Source organism: Neofelis nebulosa, chromosome 4 (assembly GCF_028018385.1).
Source record: "Neofelis nebulosa isolate mNeoNeb1 chromosome 4, mNeoNeb1.pri, whole genome shotgun sequence".
Classification (NCBI taxonomy): Eukaryota; Metazoa; Chordata; class Mammalia; order Carnivora; family Felidae; genus Neofelis; species Neofelis nebulosa.
In genome coordinates this window covers 13,183,357-13,200,888 of record NC_080785.1, presented here as the reverse complement: position 1 = coordinate 13,200,888, position 17,532 = coordinate 13,183,357, and the positions used below count along the sequence as shown (strand labels likewise).

General features: G+C 45.3%; 1 protein-coding gene across 1 annotated transcript in view; it reads left to right on the top strand.

The window, feature by feature from the left end:
• The first annotated feature begins 9,046 nt into the window (after positions 1–9,046).
• The window catches only part of MGAM (maltase-glucoamylase), a 92,269-nt gene continuing 83,783 nt past the window's right edge, over positions 9,047–17,532 (top strand). The window contains exon 1 of the mRNA XM_058724037.1: positions 9,047–9,378. Coding sequence (XP_058580020.1) covers positions 9,265–9,378 — 114 coding nt within the window. The 5' untranslated portion in view covers positions 9,047–9,264. The remainder of the gene's footprint in view (positions 9,379–17,532) is intronic.

Genomic DNA, 17,532 nt, shown 5'->3' with positions numbered 1-17,532 from the left:
CAGGGCCCTGGGAATCTCTTTGCCCATCTAGGCACGGAAGGGAGGGAAGGTCACCCTGCCTCTGTCTGGGTGCCTTAGTCACGAAGAGGCAGAAAACAGGAAGTTCAAGAGAGGAAGCAAAAGGAAGGATGTCTCTACTTCCTGCATTTTAAAACCTACTTTGTCTGCTCATAGTTGTCAAGAGGATGTGGGCAGAGCGGCACTGGTGTGGGGAGGGAAGGTTCAAGATGGTCTCACTATAGCTCTTATTTCTGAATCTCTGTCTTTACATTTTGCTCCTGCTACTGATTGATTCTGCTGCAAGTCCTCTCTCTGCCTCATACTCAGGAAGGGAATCTAAGTTGTCTTGTGATCACAAAGCAAGCCACTTCACAAGAGGCCGGTTGAAATAAGGATTAGCTGTGTTTGGGTTATGTGCTCATGCTGGGAAGCTGGTACCACCATGGGGTCTGGTGATTCAGGACATATATAAGATGGCTTTCCTCAGCAGGGACCTGGGGAAGGCACTCCTTTGGAGGGGTCTCTGGGCCCGTCTTCAACTTCACTTTTGCCCACTAAAATGAATTAAGGGAGAGGGGGTTTTAAGTAAAAGCTGATGGAGCTGTAAGGCATTAAATGAGAACGAGCCCAGTTCTGTTGCTCTGTAACACAACAAAGTAGGAGAATATTGTTCGGCACTGGCACCTAGCAGAGATGGGGGACGTTGTGGGCATGTTGCTTCCCGGAGAGCAGAGCAGACAGGGAAGCATGTGGAGATAGAGGCTGAGCCAGAGAGAGGGCAGCAGTGACAGAGAGAGCCTGTGCACGGCTCTAAGACATTGTCAGTGCCTTTAAGACATTTCCTGTGGCTTTCTTTTCACCCGTTTTCCCTCGGGGCGAGGGCCAAGGGGGAGGCATACTTACTAGGATCTCATCACAGGGGGACATTTCTGAAGACCTGAGTATTTTGTGTCAAAAAATATCATGCAAATTTGCATGCTATTACTTTATCCTGTCACTTTTTTCATAATTCAAAATACTGATCCAAATTATTTACTCTTCTCCAGCGCTCCTGGACTAAAATGGAATGTCCGAGAAAAGCATGTTCTGTACCTCTCAGCACATCACCACATCAACCTAGGTTGCATGTGTCCTGATGTAAAAATACAGTTCTGTGGGGATGCCAAACAATTCAGAGACTTTGTGGAGATTTCAAGGTGATTATTACAAGTGGTTGTAAAAGCCAGAACCACACGGATAGTAGCAGGGTACGTTTTGACTGGAGTGGGTCGGGATTTTTGGTGCAGATATTTACACAGAACAAAGGGAGAAAGTGAGAGCCTGCCACAGCAGGCCCAACGCAGGCTGTGTGGTTGCCAGGCAAGGAAGCGCCCAGAAACCGTCTGGAAGAAAGGACGACGACGACGGTGGGGGTGGTGGTTGGTAGTAGACGAGGTGATGGTAGTAAGAGCCGAGCTGACATTTTGGCCAAGAAGCGGGAGTATCAGGTGAGATTCAGTTGTACCTTGGCTTTCACAGAAATGGGAAAAATTGTGGCACCGAGTCTCTGCTGTTCCTTCTTTGGATTTGAGTGGTCTCTTATTTCTGCCACTCTCTCCGTGTTATTCCATCCCCTTCTGGGTAAGCAAGCGTTTTCAGTGAAGCTTTCGTTTCTCTCTTGATAACATGACACGGCCCCACCGACTTAGTGCCCAGTGCAACGTGATTCAGACTCTGTGTCTAAAACCCTAATTTCGGGGAGAGGGATTCCACTGGACCAGGTTGGGTCAGCTGTCCAGTGCTGTGACCGGTGGGTCGGGGTGATGCTGGGCTCCCTTGCCGGTGCGGGCAGGTGTTCTCTGGGCCTGGGGCAGGGGGGCCGTGGTGGAGACCATGGGACTCTCTAGTACAATATTTGGGCTTAAGGAGAAGTGGCCATCTGTAAGGTAAGGATGGGTAGAATTTGATAACCGATAGGATCCGAGATGTTCCCCTTTGGGAGATGTGGTCGAGGATGAACTTGGAATTGGTTGAATGAATGAATACACATTTAGTCTGAAAAAGAAATTTCTGTATTTGCTGAAGTATTTACCGACTTCAGAGCCTGTGAACGTCAGACTCCTGTATTGTTTATTTATTATTTTATTTATTTTATTTTATATTATTTTTGAGAGGGAAAGAGATAGATGGGGAGGGGCAGAGACAGAGGGAGACACAGAATCCGAAGCAGGCTCCAGGCTGTGAGCAGTCAGCACAGAGCCCAATACGGGGCTCAAACTCACGAACTGTGAGATCATGACCTGAGCGGAAGTCAGACACTTAACCGACTGAGCCCCCCCCAGGTGCCCCTGGACTCCTGTATTGAGATGAAATTACTGCAGGTTTGACTGTGCCACTCTTTGACCTTTACCGAGTCATTTTTCTTCGTGTCTGTTTCCTCATTTTTTCCTTGGGGATTAAAATACCTGCCCTATCACATGGGCTTGTTGTGATGAGAGAAATAATGCAGTTTAAAGTGCCCTGAGAACTACTCGGCGTGACGTAAATCGACGCTTTACGACTCACACGTGAATAATAGGTCACGTATTATTCCTAACAACGCCCTCCTTGGACCCACACCTGCGTGCGCACGTGTGTCAAACTGCTGACTAATAGGTATTTCCCAAGGGAAGGAAATGCCGTAATGCTCAGCACTGGTCACTTGTACCGCCCCCACCTTTCCTCTGAACACTTCTGAGCAGAGAAATCACTCCTACTCCAGCCAGGAGTTTTCCCACCCCCCCGGGTAGCCTCTGCTGTGAAGAGCTTATACTTGGAACAAAAGAAGGAAGACCAAGGACAATACGACAAAAGAGGTACAACTTAAAGCTTGTGGCTGTAGTGACCGTGAGAGACGACTTGTGACAGGAAGGATGTGGATGGCATGTGCTTGTGAGTGTGAGTGCCCTAGTGTGTGCGTGTGTGTGCACGGGGGGCGGTGGTCCTGTAGAACAAAGTTCTGGGCTAGGCCTGGCTTTCCTCCACCCTCCTGGGCCCTGGGAATGTGTGGGAGCCAGTGGTCCATGGAGGGAAGAGCCCACCTCTTCCAGCCCAACCCTCCCGTGGGGTTCTTCCTGGCGGCTGGTGGACTGGAGGAAGAGGATTTTGTTTCTTGTTTTTTTAAGGGGGGGGGAGAGGCACAGAGAGAGGGCGGGGAGTGTGTGTGTGTGTGTGTGAGTGAGAGAGAGAGAGAGAGAGGGAGAGAGAGAATCCTAAGCAGGCTCCACGCTCAGCCAGGAGCCCAATGCAGGGGATCCCATGACCCTGGGATCATGACCTGAGCCGAAATCTAGAGTCCAAAGCTCAACTGACAGGCCACCCAGGTCCCCTGAGGAGGAAGAATTCTAAACAGAATTGAAGCTAATGCCACTGCGTGTTGGATTTTCTTTGACTTTATTTTCAGAAAAGATCAGTTAGGGAGAGACTGGAAAACTGACACTGGATGTCAGGTGCTGACTATCTCAGCTTAGGCTCAAAATAATACCATGTCATGCATATTGTCCCCTCTAATTTACAGAGAATTAGGTAACTAGGCTTCAGAGGATTTATTTTTTTTTTCAACATTTTTTTTTTAATTTTTATTTTTGGGACAGAGAGAGACAGAGCATGAACGGGGGAGGGGCAGAGAGAGAGGGAGACACAGAATCGGAAACAGGCTCCAGGCCCCGAGCCATCAGCCCAGAGCCTGACGCGGGGCTCGAACTCACGGACCGCGAGATCGTGACCTGGCTGAAGTCGGACACTTAACCGACTGCGCCACCCAGGCGCCCCGGCTTCAGAGGATTTAAATGAGTATAGCAAGTAAGTAGAAACTCTGATAGTCAAGCCCAGGCTAGTTTGATTCCAAACACTATGCTCTTTCCAGGACGCCAGATGGGGGGAATCACGAAACCACCATCTCAAGATTTCACATGGAAACACTCCCCAAGAGATGACTTATCTCTAGTCAAACACTGCATGCAACTGTTTCAGATTAACGAGCTATCAGGGATAGCTCTTACCCACCCAGTTTATTGCTGCAAAATACAAGCGGATGCATATCTTGTTTTCTATAGGATTTTCTTCCAGGAAGGGAGAATCTGATAACGCGTTCAGTGCTAGGAAGTTGGAGACACACACTATCGGTGCTCAGCTGTCTCTTCTTAGGGCTGGCTCTGATGGAGCCTTTGAGGGAACTCAGCCAGTAGGGGCTTGATGAGCGGCTAGCACTCTGCAGAGCTCTTAGAGGTATGCACGTCTATAAAATAGATCCATATACTTTTTTTTTAAAGGAGGCATTTTCTTTAATTTTTTAATGTTTATGTATTTTTGAGAGATTGAGAGAGACAGAGCATGAGCATCAGAGGGGCAGAGAGAGAAGGAGACACAGAATGCGAAGCAGGCTCCAGGCTCTGAGCTGTCAGTACAAAGCCCGATGCAGGGCTCGAACTCACAAACCACGAGATCATGACCTGAGCCGAAGTCGGATGCTTAACCGACTGAGCCACCCAGGCGCCCCATGGATCCATATACTCTTGAACGTACTGTTACTTGAGTAGTTCAGAAAAGGGGAAACATACATCAACATGAATTGAGTGTTTAGAGAAATTTCGTGGGAAGTGAGTTTAAACTTGGCTTTGCAATAAGAGCAGAGTTTACAGGAAAGAGCAGGAAAACAGGGGACAAGGATATTTCAGGTGAAGGCTGTACCACATATGCAGAAAGAGCCGTGAGCCAGGCTGATTGGTGAATGCTGAAAAAAATATCGGAATGGTAGAATCGAGAATGAACAAGTGACCCTAAGGAGAAAGAGGCGTGTGAAATCTATCCTGGGGAACAGACTCTGACTATTTTAGGGTTTAGGAGAGAAGCCAGAAGCAAGTGTTTCGGGAAGGTCAGCACGGGGAGAGACAGGTGTTCTCATCAGTATCGGCCAGGTGGTTGACCACTCTCCTGATCTTTAGATCTCTGGGCGGTAGAGTTGCCCATTTCTGTGTCACGCCAATGGACAGGCAGCTTGTGCAGCTTCCAGAGTTCACTGCTGACACAAACTTGTCTGTTTGGAGGTGTGGGGGGACTAAATATCCTAACCAGAGATTTAAAGGGACAGATACTCCAGCATTGTGAGGCCTGGGCAGAGAGCTCGGAAATCTATTTCATGCTCTGACTGCTCTGGGCAGTTTCCTATCTGTGATGGTTCCCTGTGGCTCAAGACTAGAATCTCCACAGTGCGACTCCAATGCGTTTTGCCAGTAGTGTCCCTGACTTTCCCGCAACTGTCTTCGCTGGCCGTATCTTTTTGCTGCGGTTTCTAAAACAAGTCCTGTTCCTCCGAACCTCTGAGCCTCGCGTATGCCCATCCCTCGGCTCAAAATGTCTTTCCTTCTTCCCTGCCCACTCCCATCTGTCCATGCCTCCGCTTTCTTTCTCGTCTCTCCCAATGGTGTACTTAGTCAGTGCTGTCTCGTCTTTTGTACAGTAGCCACTTGACTTCCTACATTCTCCTGGCCATGAGGTTATGGGAACACCGCTCACATTCACGTGCTAGTGCGGGTTGGAGCAGACCGCCTGGGTTTGCATTGCGGTTTCACCTGTTGCTGGTTACAAAAGTTAGGGCAAGTTGCTCTTTGTGTGTCTCAGGTTTCTGGTCTGTGAAACTGGGATGACAGTTGCTCCTTCAGAGGGTGGTGAAGAGGAGGAAATAAAAACCCTGCATGTGAACCCTTTAACATAATGCGTAGGATCCAGGAAGCATGCGTGTTGCTGCTATTCTGATAGTGTCTTGTTTATAGCACACATGCACCTATCTGTCGAATTGGCCTGTGTTTTGGAAGTGGTCGGCGTTGTGTTTTCAGGGGGTGGAAGCAAGGACAGGAGGTGATGAAAGTCTAAATAAGGGTTCTGTCTAGGGAATGGGGGAAGGGGAGGAGGTCTTGGCATCACGTTATGGTCCCTGTATCTGCACGGCCTCCATGGCTCCTGAATAGACGTGTTTTCCTGACATCCTCAGGCCAGGTAAGGCTGTGTCGCTAGGGCAGCAAATGCCTCTACGCACCATGGTCCTCGTACCTCAGCCTGGCCTGAATCATCTCTTTTGTTTTCATCCAGAGGCTAAACTTTTATTTTTGATTTTTTATAGTTTATTTATTTTGAGGGAGAGAGAGAGTGTGCACACACACATGCACATGAGTGGGGGAGGGACAGAGAGAGGGAGAGAGAGAATCCCAGGGAGGCTCCGCACTGTCAGCGCAGAGCCCGATGTGGGGCTCACGCTCATGGCCCATGAGGTCAAGACCTGAGCTGAAGTCGGACGCTTAACCAGGTGAGCCACACAGGTGCCCCGGGGCTAAACTTTTAAACTGTTGCAGTCAGGCAACGACATAGATGTCAGTATGTAGTACAGGGCCTTGTGACAAGTAGGTGCTTGATGAGTTTTCTTTTTTAAACATCAGTGAGTACCTACGGCATTCAGAAACCTGATTTGGGAGCAAAGGAGGTATTGGCAGAGTTGAAGGTTGCCTTGGGTTGGGAGTGCAGGGTCTGGGCTCCAGTCATGGCTGTGAAGATGCAAAATAATCTTAATAAATGTGACTGGCTTAGTGAGTAGTTATTAGGTAACACCGAGTCTTCTACTTGTATTATAGCATTTGTCTCTCTATCTCCTTCTAATGTGACTGAATAGGATCGTTTCCGGCTTCCTGTAGGTTGAGGACATTGAGGCCTGTGCGGCTGTGCGTCCTCAGCCAGTAAGCAGACCTGGGCTTGGAATTCAGGTTTGCCTGATGTTGTATCTGGACCTTCTGTCACTACGCTTATGCAAACCTCACAAAGTTCCTGGGCCCCAGGTTCTTCATCTGTATAATGCGGGGATGGTAGCTGGTGTTCCTTAGACATAATACCAGATGCCCCAACCCACCTGGTCCCTAACACTGAGCAGACAAGCATTCGGATGGCATTTCAGGCCCTTGCTGCTGTGGGGCCGTTGTGAATCTCAGCCACATAATGTAGACAGAAGGCCTTGGTGCCCCGCAGGCCTCCTTGCTCCTTAGTTTCCCTTCCCTTCCTCTTTTAACTCTAAATTCTCTGACTCGGTGATGCCAAAGGAATATGGTAGGTGTGTGTTTCCCAAAATCTGGTCTTCAGGCTTCGTTGGCTCCTGACATTTCTCTGGTGGTCAGTGATGAAAAAAATAAGGACAAGTAAGTAAACTGTTCAAAAAGATAAATTGAGGGGCGCCTGGGTGGCGCAGTCGGTTAAGCGTCCGACTTCAGCCAGGTCACGATCTCGCGGTCCGTGAGTTCGAGCCCCGCGTCAGGCTCTGGGCTGATGGCTCGGAGCCTGGAGCCTGTTTCCGATTCTGTGTCTCCTTCTCTCTCTGCCCCTCCCCCGTTCATGCTCTGTCTCTCTCTGTCCCAAAAATAAATAAAAAACGTTGAAAAAAAAAAAATTTTAAAAAAAACAAAAAGATAAATTGATTCCATTTTAGTAGTCTATGTCCCCTATAAAATGGCAATGATCATAAATCATGACTTTAGCTTTTCCAGGTGATAGGCACAATTTATAGATTTAGGTCTAATGGCCCAAATTTTTCTGAATTTTCACTGGTCCATGAAAGCAATTAATTGTCTAGGAATCTAGGAATAACAGTTGGGTGGGGTTTTTTACACTCTCTATGCTGAAGAGAATTTTTTTTTTTTATTTCCACCATGTCACAGACTGAGATTTTTGTAAACTTAAGATACAAATGACTTACAAGAGAAAGGAAATGAAAAACCAGGCATACACAAACACCCACTCCATTTTTTAATTATTAGGGTCAAAGAACATAAAATTATTCTGTCATATTACAGCAAAGCCTTCTAATTTTAGTACTTATTTCCTTGGGGACTGGCAAAAACAGGCTTATGGGTCACACTTGGAGGGGCACATTTGAGGGGGGGATCTGCCAGGAAATTTTAGAGCAGCGCTCTAAAATCCTGGGATTCGTGGATATAATTCAGATATAATTCATGGATGTAATTCAGAAAGCAAGTGAACTTAGAAGGGGCAATATTTATGTATTTTTTTCTTTGCTAAAATCCAGCTAAAATTTGTCTTTTAAGTATAAAGTGAGGTCACAAACATGAGTAGTGTTAGAGGTACCTAAGAATTTGGTTCCAAGAGAAGCTGTAGTTACTTTTGTATCATGTTTTGACCACAATCTCAAGATACTATTTATACTTATCACTGTTTTGAGATTGTGATAGCGGTTAGTCCTCTTACTAGATTTGTTAGCTAATATATCATTAAAGAAACACATGCATTGTTATATTGCAATTAAAAAAAATCCTCGGGGTGTCTGGGTGGCTCAGTCTGTTGAGTGTCTGACTTCGTCTCCGGTCATGATCTCATGGTTTGTGAGTTTGAGCCCCGCATCAGGCTCTGTGCTGACAGCCTGGAGCCTGCTTCAGATTCTGTGTCTCCCTCTCTCTCTCTGCCCTTCCCCTGCTCTCTCTCTCTCTCTCTCTTTCTCTCTCTGTGTCTCTCAAAAATAAACATTAAAAATTAAAAAAAAATTAGTAACTAATTCAATCAAATCTGTTTTCTTTGTATCCTTATGTATTTTGTCTCATGCTTTTGAAAATATAATTTTAGGGATGCCTGAGTGCCTTAATCGGTTAAGCATCCAACTCTTGATTTCAGCTCAAGTCATGATCCCAGGGTCATGGGATCGAGCCTCGAGTCAGGCTCTGCACTGACAGCGTGGAGCCTGCTTGGGATCCTCTCTCTCCCTCTCTCTCTTCCCCTCCCCTCTTCAAAATACATAAATAAACATTTTTAAAAAATAAAAAAATAAGGATGTAATTTTAAGAGAGGTTCCCGGAGGCACCAGACTGCCAAAGGATCTCCATAGCATAAAAATGCTTGCGGACAACTCTTCTAGAGACCAGAGAAGACTATTCTAAAAACATTTTCAAAATTATTTCCTTCAAATCACAAATCAGAAGGTTGTGTTAGTGAATGTCAATGGGACACTGAGATGGTTTCTGTTTTGCTTTTTATCATCCACTGGTTGAGTCGGTCTGTGTTCTCTCGCAAGGCGCCTGAATGTGCTCACCTCTGAATGTACATTCGGCACCTGGAGGGGTCAGAGAGAGTCAGGGCAATCACGTCTTCCTCCAGGTTCTTAGGGATGTTCTTGGAGGAAGACCATGATTACTAATTAACTAGCAAATCTGATCTTGCGAATGAAAGCTGGACAGTCATCTGCATTTGAAACCCCTTAGCATGGACACAGTAACCACTCAGCAGGGCTGTGACTGCACTCTGTGGACTGTGCTCCTTGTTTCTCTTACTAGACCATCCTTCGGGAGAGTGGCAACAGTGGTAGGAAGTGATGAGGTATGTTTGTGAACAGTGTGTTTATTTATGGCTCTAGATGTGTGTGTGCAAGTGTGTGTGGACTGGTGCTGATCTCCTTTAGTCAGACCGTCCTTGCCACTGATGAAACACAGAACTACACAGCAAACATAATTACACAAACACACACTGAAAACAAGGTTCAACTCATTTAATTTTTTTTCTTGCTCTGTGTGTGTGTGTGTGTGTGTGTGTGTGCTTGCGTGCATGTGTGTGCCTTCTTCTGGACCAAGGCTGGGTCTACAAGCCCTACTGTAGCTAAGCCTTTGTGCATGTGTGTGTTGTGTGTGTGCATTTAGGGGAGGGTGATGAAAGAACAAATACTCAAGGTAGCAATTCTTCCTGATTCAGGAGGTGAGGTGGGGGAAGGGAGGCAGAGGGGTTAGAATAGAGTCCATCAGGACATTCCTTCTGGAAGGATGCTGAGTTGTGGTTGAGCGGTGGTAATTAGAGAGTCCATTGTGGTCAGGAAATTGAGAAATCTATTGCTACCTCCATGAGTTGGGTGCCTCAGTGATGGAATAAAGAATTATTCTAGGGAAGAGTCCAGGTAGTGTGTGAGTTACAGGGGCGTGGGCAGGCGTTGGTGTGCGGGGGGCTGTGGGGAGTGTGAGAGACTTCCTGTGGAGTCAGAGAGGAGGCACAGAGGGGAAGACACAGGGCCTGCGCTGGCAGCCTTGTGTGAAACAGAACGAAGTGCTGAGGGAAGGGGAAGGCGGCAACTTGTTGCTGATGGTCTCTCTCTGGTAAAGCCTGAAGAAAGCTGGGTCCTCACTGGTGCTAGACCCATGTGGGCATTTCCTGGTTACTGAGGTGGGAAGGAAGAGTTTCTGTTGGGGAAAGAGAAGGAGGCCAAGATCAGTTGCATGGGCTCACTAGAAAAGGCTACCAGTGGTCCCTGATATGGGGTCCGGACAGTGGCCTTCATGTGCCAAAGGGACCTCCCGCTGTCCACACTGGCTATTGCTCTGATGTCATGTTGCAGAACAGTGAGTGCACGTGTGCTGGGCCGGGTGGGAGTGAAAGGGGAGGGGTCTGTGGTTTGTTGTGCTGGGCAGGGCCAACGTGTATCAGTGACCACATGATGCGCAAGGACATTCTGTCCTTTACCCCACTTTTAAGACAGCTCATCACTATTTCACTCATGCTTAGACACGCGATGTCAGTGATGTTTTTGTTGTCAACCATTCCCTTGTAAAATGAGCTTTGATGAGCTGATAAAGTTACTTTACAAACTGCTCCATAAGCGTGGAATACCCGTGAGCTGGTGGACTTGGAAGAAGACAGTTTCCATTTAAAGTGGGTTCAGGAGTTAGCTGCAGAAGGTGACGAGGCAGAAAAGCCTTTGCCCACCCTGGTGCTGGGGTCATGGTAGGCCATATCTATCTTCTAGAGATGATCCCTTTGTGGTTCAGATGGGGAAACTGAGGCCCGGAGGGGTTAGACAGTAGCTGGGAGACAATGAACCAACCCAGTAAGTTTTGCCCAGAAATTTTGAGGAATAGCCATGCCTGGCTGGGCTCCTCTTTGAAAATTCTCAGTCTCTATAAAACTAACCCTCTCTTTTCCACTCGACCTCTTGCCTTGTGTTATCAAAGGATTTTTAAAAGAAAGGCTTAGATCATCATATGCAAATTCAGACACTGTATTTGGAAAATATGACAATAGATTATCCGGTTTTCTGGAATTACTTTTGATAGCTATTTCAATAGTTCAGGCCCCTACCTTGTTTAATCTACCTGCTTTGCCTAAATAGTTATAACAGCAGGAAAATGACCTTTGGCAATTATTCATATAACCAGTTTATTTTATTTTATTTTTGAAATGTTTATTTATTTTTGAGAAAGAGAGAGAGAGAGAGAGCAGAGGAGAGACAGAGAGAGAGAGAGAGAGAGAGAGAGAGAGAGAGAGAGAGAGAGAGAGAGAGACAGTGGATCTGAAACAGGCACTTCACTAAGAGCAGAGAGCCAGGTGCGGGGCTCAAACTCATGAGCCGTAATATCATGACCTGAGCCGAAGTCAGATGCTTACCTGACTAAGCCACCCGGGCACCTAATATAACCATTTTAATTCAAGAGGAAACAATGACTGTTGGAGTCTGCACAGTTTACGTACAGTAATCATTTGGTCTTTGCAAGTGAGCTCCTCTATGAGCAGCCTAATTGAAACTGCAACCCTCACCCCCACCTTCCTTATCTTCCCCCTTCTCCATTGCACTTACCACAGCCTGACCTGGATGACAGGTGCACTTGTTTATTGCATCTTTTTCTAACCACAAGAGCATAAGTCCCATGAGGACAAGAAGCTTTATCTGTTGTGTTTGTTGTCGAACCAGCTCCTGGAAGAATGCTTGGCACATTGTGGGAGCTTAATAAATAATTGAGGAGTGAATAAATACACTGCAATCAGATCTAGCCTCCCCCCAAAGACATAGCATTGATAACTTGATGATGAATAATTATGGAAAGTGTGCATCAGCTGCTCGTTCTTGGTCTCATGGAGAACTCGACAGAGTGCTGTGGGCCACACCCTTAAAGTGAATTGACTTCTATGGATGCTTACAAAAGCACTTTTGAATCCCCCAGGTGCTGTGGGGACTGAAATGTTGCAGAATTTTTGTTTCCTTTTCTCTCCATAAAGCTTCCAACCCCATGATTATCTCGGGAAGGACACAGCTATCTCTCATGTACCTCCTCTTAATTTAGCAGCCTTAATTATTCAGAAATACAGAAGTTTCCTGCATTGCTTGACATTTGGAATCAGACTCCCTGGTTTGAAGCTGAGCTCTGAGCGCTGGACCTTGGGCACCGTAACTTCTATCAAACTCACTTAACTATTGGTAACCTGGAGATAATTACAGTCCCTCCTTGTAAAGTGGTTGTGAGGACTGATGGAAATAATGCATGGAAGTATTTAGCCTTGTACCGTGCACATTCTGAGTACTTAGTTAATGACCCAGATACTGTCTGATAAAACTGCAATCTCACAAAAAGCCTGAGCTGGTGTACAACATGGGGCGTTATAACTTAGACTACAGAGTAATGGTTGAAAATCTGGCCGTGGAGTCCAAAGGCCAGTGTTGAAATTGTGGCTTTGCTTGTTATCCGCTGTGTGACATCAGGCAAGTTATTCGACCTTGCTGAAATTTTAATTTCCTCATCTGAAAGTGGGGCTGTCACAATAATTAACTTGGAGATGTCGTGAGGATTTCATGCAAAAAATTATGTAACCTTTTAGCACATTCACTCAATCATCATTAGTTATTTTTATCATGATTATCAAATTGCACAATTTTTGTTATGTGGAATAAAATATTTAAAGATTGATGACAGACTGCCAAATAACAGGTTTTTTTTAACATTTTTCTTTTTAAAGCAATTAAAAGCAATTTAAATTCCTCTCTTACTGTATTTGCCTTTTGCCATTTGTCTAGATTTTGTTTTCCTAAGTTGCATTCCTAAATTAGATTATAGATTTCACCATCAAGATCCCTGTGATTCAGAAAGTAATATCAGCTAGAAGATGCTGAAGGTTTTTTTTTTTTTTCAATAAGGTTTAAGGAAATGTTTCTCTTCTATAGGGAGAAAATAATTATTGTTGTTCCAGGGGTGCCTGGGTGGCTCAGTTGCTTAAGTATCTGACTGTTGATTTCACCTAAGTTTGTGATCTCATGACTCATGGAATGGAGCCCTGCTTCAGGCTTTACACTGAACAGAGTGGAGCCTGCTTGGGATTCTCTCCCTCTCTCTCTCTCTCTCTCTCTCAAAATAAACAAATACTAAAAAAATTATTATCATTGTTCCATAGAACAGGTAACCATATTTAAATATATGACACAAAAAGACTTTTGATAAGAGGCAGAAAGATTTATTTATTTATTTTTATTTTTTTTTCAGTATATGAAATTTATTGTCAAATTTGTTTCCATACAACACCCAGTGCTCATCCCAAAAGGTGCCCTCCTCAATACCCATCACCCACCCTCCCCTCCCTCCCACCCCCCATCAACCCTCAGTTTGTTCTCAGTTTTTAACAGTCTCTTATGCTTTGGCTCTCTCCCACTCTAACCTCTTTTTTTTTTTTCCTTTCCCTCCCCCATGGGTTTCTGTTAAGTTTCTCAGGATCCACATAAGAGTGAAAACATATGGTATCTGTCTTTCTCTGTATGGCTCATTTCACTTAGCATCACACTCTCCAGTTCCATCCACGTTGCTACAAAGGGCCATATTTCGTTCTTTCTCATTGCCATGTAGTACTCCCTTGTGTATATAAACCACAATTTCTTTATCCATTCATCAGTTGATGGACATTTAGGCTCTTTGCATAATTTGGCTATTGTTGAGAGTGCTGCTATAAACATTGGGGTACAAGTGCCCCTATGCATCAGTACTCCTGTATCCCTTGGATAAATTCCTAGCAGTGCTATTGCTGGGTCATAGGGTAGGTCTATTTTTAATTTTCTGAGGAACCTCCACACTGCTTTCCAGAGTGGCTGCACCAATTTGCATTCCCACCAACAGTGCAAGAGGGTTCCCGTTTCTCCACATCCTCTCCAGCATCTATAGTCTCCTGATTTGTTCATTTTGGCCACTCTGACTGGCGTGAGGTGAGATCTGAGTGTGGTTTTGATTTGTATTTCCTTGATGAGGAGCAACGTTGAGCATCTTTTCATGTGCCTGTTGGCCATCCGGATGTCTTCTTTAGAGAAGTGTCTATTCATGTTTTCTGCCCATTTCTTCACTGGGTTATTTGTTTTTCAGGTGTGGAGTTTGGTGAGCTCTTTATAGATTTTGGATACTAGCCCTTTGTCCGATATGTCATTTGCAAATATCTTTTCCCATTCTGTTGGTTGCCTTTTAGTTTGGTTGGTTGTTTCCTTTGCTGTGCAGAAGCTTTTTATCTTCATAAGGTCTCAGTAATTCATTTTTGCTTTTAATTCCCTTGCCTCGGAAAGATTTTTTTAAATGCAAATGATACATTATTCAAGAAGTCTTATTATCCATGCCTATTAATTATCTATTGCTGCATAGTAAATTACTCCCAAATTTCACAGCTCAAAACAAGAAATATTTTTTATTTCACAGTTTCTATGGGTTAGAAATGCAGGAGCAGCTTAGCTAGGTGGTTCTGGGTCAAGATGTCTCATGAGGGGCGCCTGGGTGGCGCAGTCGGTTAAACGTCCGACTTCAGCCAGGTCACGATCTCACGGTCCGTGAGTTCGAGCCCCGCGTCAGGCTCTGGGCTGATGGCTCGGAGCCTGGAGCCTGTTTCCGATTCTGTGTCTCCCTCTCTCTCTGCCCCTCCCCCGTTCATGCTCTGTCTCTCTCTGTCCCAAAAATAAATAAAAAATGTTGAAAAAAAAATTTAAAAAAAAAAAAAAAAAAAAAAAGATGTCTCATGAAATCGTGGCCAAGATGTTGCCAGGGGCTGTAGTCATTTGAAGGCTTGACTTGGCCTGGAGAACCCACTTCTGAGATGACGCCCTTCCTTGGCTATTGGCTAATGGCCTCAGTTTCTCGCTGGTTGTTGGACCTTCTCATAGGCCTCCTTGAGTGTCACTATGACGTGGAAGCTGGCTTCTCCAAGAAACAAACCAAGAAAAAGAGCAAGGAAATGATCCAAGAGAAATAGAAAGGAAGAAGCTGTAGTGCCTTTTATAACCTAGCCTTGGGAGTCATACACCATTCCTTCCACCACATTCTGTTTGTTAGAAGTGAGTCACTGAGTCCAGCCTACTCTCAAAGAGTGAGGGACAGGGGATTTGACTCCCTTTCTGAAGGGAGGAATATCAAAGAATATGTGGACTTTTTAAAAAAAACCACCATTATCAGGGGCACCTGGGTGGCTCAGTCAGTTAAGCACCTGACTGGCTCAGGTCATGATCTCGCGGTTCATGAGTTCAAGCTCCCCCATGATCTCGCAGTTCATGAGTTCAAGCTCCCCCTTGGGCTCTGTGCTGACAGCTCAGCCTGCTTCAGATTCTGTGTCTCCCCCTCTGCCCTCCCCCATTCACTCTCTGTCTGTCTCTCTCTCAGAAATAAACATTAAAAAAAAAATTTAAAAACCTACCATATCGTAATTTTGAAAAATAATGAATTTTATTTTATTGCAACACTTTACTCACTCCTATCTATGGATATTTACACTATTCTCAGTCTTTTGCTGTTATATATGTTTCGTATCAGCCGCAGTGAAAAACCTTGATCTTACCTCGATGTGCAAGTGTATGTGTGAGCTAAATGTGTACAAAGGAAATTCCAGATTGAGTGTACGTAGTTTTAATAGTTTTTGTCAAATCTTAATTAAGTATATGGTGTTTACGGTTTGACTGTGGGTACAATGTCTGGGTACCTTTTACTTCATAGTGTCTCACATAGTGCGTTTATAAACATTGGAGAAACTTAACATAAGCAATCTCCTATCTCACAGCTACTAGCAACCACCAAAGGGAAGAAGACACAACCACTCAGATAGGCGTTCTGATAACTCCTGTCCTTGCCAGTGGACATGAGATCACTCTTTTTTTTTTTTTAATTTTTTTTTCAACGTTTTTTATTTATTTTTGGGACAGAGAGAGAGACAGAGCATGAACGGGGGAGGGGCAGAGAGAGGGAGACACAGAATCGGAAACAGGCTCCGAGCCATCAGCCCAGAGCCTGATGCGGGGCTCGAACTCACGGACCGCGAGATCGTGACCTGGCTGAAGTCGGACGCTTAACCGACTGCGCCACCCAGGTGCCCCGAGATCACTCTTTACCTCACTAGCCAACTTCATTATATCAGGCATGGAAGGTTATTAATTTTTATGGAATTTTATATGCAAAATTAATATTACGGGATACCTTATAAGGCCTTTGGGAGTGTGAGGTATTGGGGACAGAACAGGTAAGAAAGATTGGAGTTGGGTAATTTAGTTTAGAAGAACCAAAGTCATCCTCATAGGGAAAGGTACAGCCGCTACATTTCCTTTCACAAAGTAAGAGGGCATTATATTGACAAAGAGCAATTTCTTTTTATTTTTTTTAACGTTTATTTTTGTTTTGAGAGAGAGAGAGAGAGAGAGAGAGAGAGACCTTGAGTGAGGGAGGGGTAGAGAGAGAGGGAAACACAGAATCCAAAGTAGGCTTCAGGCTCCGTGCTGTCAGTACAGAGCCTGACTCGGGACCCAAACTTGCAAACCATGAAATCATGACCTGAGCTGAAGTCGGATGCTTAACCGACCAAGCCACCCAGTGGCCCCAATAAAGAGCAATTTCTCATCAGTGTATAGGAAGCGAATCCTCTTGTCATTTAACCCTTTGGTGAAGGACCGTGGAGAATGTGGAGCTTGCATGTGGAGCTTGCTGATTGGGTAGAGAATGAGGCTACAAGGCAGAATGAAACAGTAAGTTTCAGATTCCCGAGCTGGGAGAGTTAGATTGAGGCCTGAGGGAAGAAGAACCGGGCTGTGCTTTTTGAGTGAAGCTAGCATGATTTACAAGACAGCATGGGAGAGGAGCTGTGGATGTGGGTGCAGAAAGTGGGTCTTGAACGGACAAGCCTGACACTTTGCCTCCCATTGTTTCCTCCTGACTTCGTGCACCTGTGACTCAGGTAGTGCGTGACTCACCCAACACGTGAGGCTCTAAAGCGCTTAGCAGCTAGGAGGGTAGATCAGAAAGGGTTCATAAAGACAGGAGCCAGGTCGTGAAACACCGAGTGAGATGCGCTGCCGCACTCACTGAAAATGGGGTGAACGTATGTCTTAGGAACATCCTGCTTCTTACCCAGCACCCACTATCTTCTCTAAGGCAAATAATAACATAATGACATGTAATGTTTTTAAATGTGAAGTGTTTATTTGATTTTCACAATAAGAAAATGATGATAGGTAATAATTACAATAGGTATTGTTAGCTTCACTTTTTACAGATAAGAAAACCAAGACTCAAGGGGCACCTGGGTGGCTCAGTCACTTAAGCGTGCGACTTCAGCTCAGGTCATGATCTCACGGTTTGTAGGTTTGAGCCCCACATCGGATTCTGTGCTGACAGCTCAGAACCTGGAGCCAGCTTCGGATTCCGTGTCTCCCTCTCTTTCTGCCCCTCCCCTACTCACACTCGGTCTCTCTCTCCTTCAAAAATAAATTAGCATCAA